The following is a 2,332-nucleotide window of genomic DNA, read 5'->3' on the forward strand; positions in this document are numbered from 1 at the left end:
TCTCCGCAATAAGAGAATTCCATTCCTCTTTCCTTAACTTTTGCAACCTTTTCTTTGCTACTTCAACAAGTAGCATGGCGTTTGCAATGTCTTGCTCTCTTTTTTTTAAGCATTTATTGAGCTCATTTGTGATTGCTAAAATATCTCTCATCAAATGTAACATGAATGCAACCTCAAATGTTTGACAAGCCCTGAGATATCCCATTGCCTTTGCTCTTTCATATGTAGAATGTGCATCAAGAACAAGCAATTCAAGAACATCGAGAATAGAGCCAAACATCAGAATAAAATTATTAAAAGATTTAAAGTGAGATCCCCAACGAGTATCACATGCTCTTGAAAGACCAAATTCTTGATTCAAGCCCCCGACCGGTTGTAAACTCACCCATATCTAATGCCTCTTGAATTCTTTCTTTTTGAGATTCTCGAAATTCATCCATACGCTTAAACGAAGATCCTAATATATTCAAAATATTGGAAACCAATACTACAAGTTCCCCCACTTGAAGACATTTCTTAGAAACCGCAACAAGGGTAAGTTGGAGTTGATGAGCAAAATAATGAATGGAATGAGCCGATCTACTTTCTCTCTTAATCGACATTTTAAGACCATTAATCTCACCTTGCATATTGCTTGCCCCATCATAACATTGTCCACGCACATATGATAGACTTAAGGAGTGTTGATCAAGTAAATTAACAATTGCACTCTTCAAAGATGAAGCACAAGTATTTTGAACATGAACTACATCAATAAGTCGCTCCATCACAAATCCCATTCTATCAACATACCATAAGACAATCGCCATTTGCTCTTTGCGGGACGTATCAAAAGATTCATCAACTAGCAAGGCAAAGTAATCACCATTTAGTTCCTCAATTATAGCTTTAGTTGTTTCTATCTTACATGCAGTTACAATGTCTTTCTGAATTATTGGAGAAGTCATTTGATCATTTTGAGGAGCATGTTCCAGTACTTAATCACGAATGTTATCACATACTTTTGCATACCATGAGAGAGTTTGAAGAAAATTACCCCTACTAAGTGAAGACTTAGATTCACCATGACCTCGAAATGCTAATCTTTGAGTTATAAGAAGCCTTACTACATTAACTGAAGCAGTTAAGTGAATCCAATACTCATGCTTAAGTTGATTATATTGCCTCTCAAATGAAGATTGAATAGACCGTTGTTGCCGCAAATCTTGGCATTTCTTTTTTGACTCATTGTGAATGTTACTCGATCCATGTTTATCAAAACTTTTCTTTTTATGTCAACTCTTAAACCCTATACTTGAAAATACATTACCTCCGCCTTGATGAATATTATTATCTTTAAATAGATAGCAATACAAATAATAGGATGCATCTTTACTTACATTGTACTCCAACCAATCATGATATTCATCATCAAACCATTTAGGATTAAATCGACGCATTGATCCAGAAAAATTTGTTTTAGGAAAGTTATGAAGCTGAGGTTGACAAGGACATTGTCGAAGGTATTCTCTCCTAATAACATCACGATGATTTGGATGGAAGTCCAAGATTTGAGTTTTTTCCTCCGGATCAAACTTTAAAGAATCCAAATCAAATTCATTAGAAGATGGTACTTCTAAATGGTTGATATTCTCCAACTGGATAGGTTGAGTATGAGAAGCCAAATTTGGTTTTGGTGCTTTGGTAAAATACCTCTTCACTGAATTTTGAGACTGAATTACAAAGTAGGAATGTAGTTAGAACAAAATTACCTAACCATTTTATCAAACAACAAGTGTGCATTACTGTAAAAACAAAATTGCAGAAGGAAAGTGTTATAAATCATAAGTAATAACTTATAACTTATCTGTTGGTTGCCATACGGATTTCTAAGCTATGTTTCAATCCAATACTAAATCTAGAAAGACAGAAAGGTCATTTACATTTTAAGTTCACCATACACTAAAACCAAAAAAAAAGTTCACCATAAACTCTTTCTTTAATCTTCTTTTATCTTGTTTGAATATATTAAAAAGACAGAGAGGTCGGTGACAGAACAAGATTCATTAACCTAAATTTAAGAATCAACAATAAAACATTAATAAAATTCTGAAAAAGTTAGAAAGAACAAGTAATTTACCTGGGATGTCAATGCCATGATAGATGAAACGCCGGCGATAGGGGGTCGACTGGCGAGGCAATGGAGAGAATTGAGACGCGACTGGTGAGGCAGAAAGATCGAAGAAACAAAGAGCGGGTGGCACCAACGAAGAGAGAGAGAGATTTAGGGATCTTTTAACCCAAAATCCCTAAATTAGAAAAAGAGAAGCAGTCACGTTTTTGGAGGAAATGG

General features: G+C 34.9%; 1 protein-coding gene across 1 annotated transcript; it reads right to left on the minus strand.

Annotated features, from left to right (window-relative positions):
- Window positions 1-326: 326 nt before the first annotated feature.
- LOC138873406 (uncharacterized) lies at window positions 327-947 on the minus strand. The gene has a single exon (XM_070151874.1). The coding sequence runs from the start codon at window positions 945-947 to the stop codon at window positions 327-329; it is 621 nt and encodes a 206-aa protein (XP_070007975.1).
- Window positions 948-2,332: the final 1,385 nt, after the last annotated feature.

The sequence above is a fragment of the Nicotiana sylvestris genome, chromosome 7, assembly GCF_000393655.2.
Source record: "Nicotiana sylvestris chromosome 7, ASM39365v2, whole genome shotgun sequence".
Classification (NCBI taxonomy): domain Eukaryota; kingdom Viridiplantae; phylum Streptophyta; class Magnoliopsida; order Solanales; family Solanaceae; genus Nicotiana; species Nicotiana sylvestris.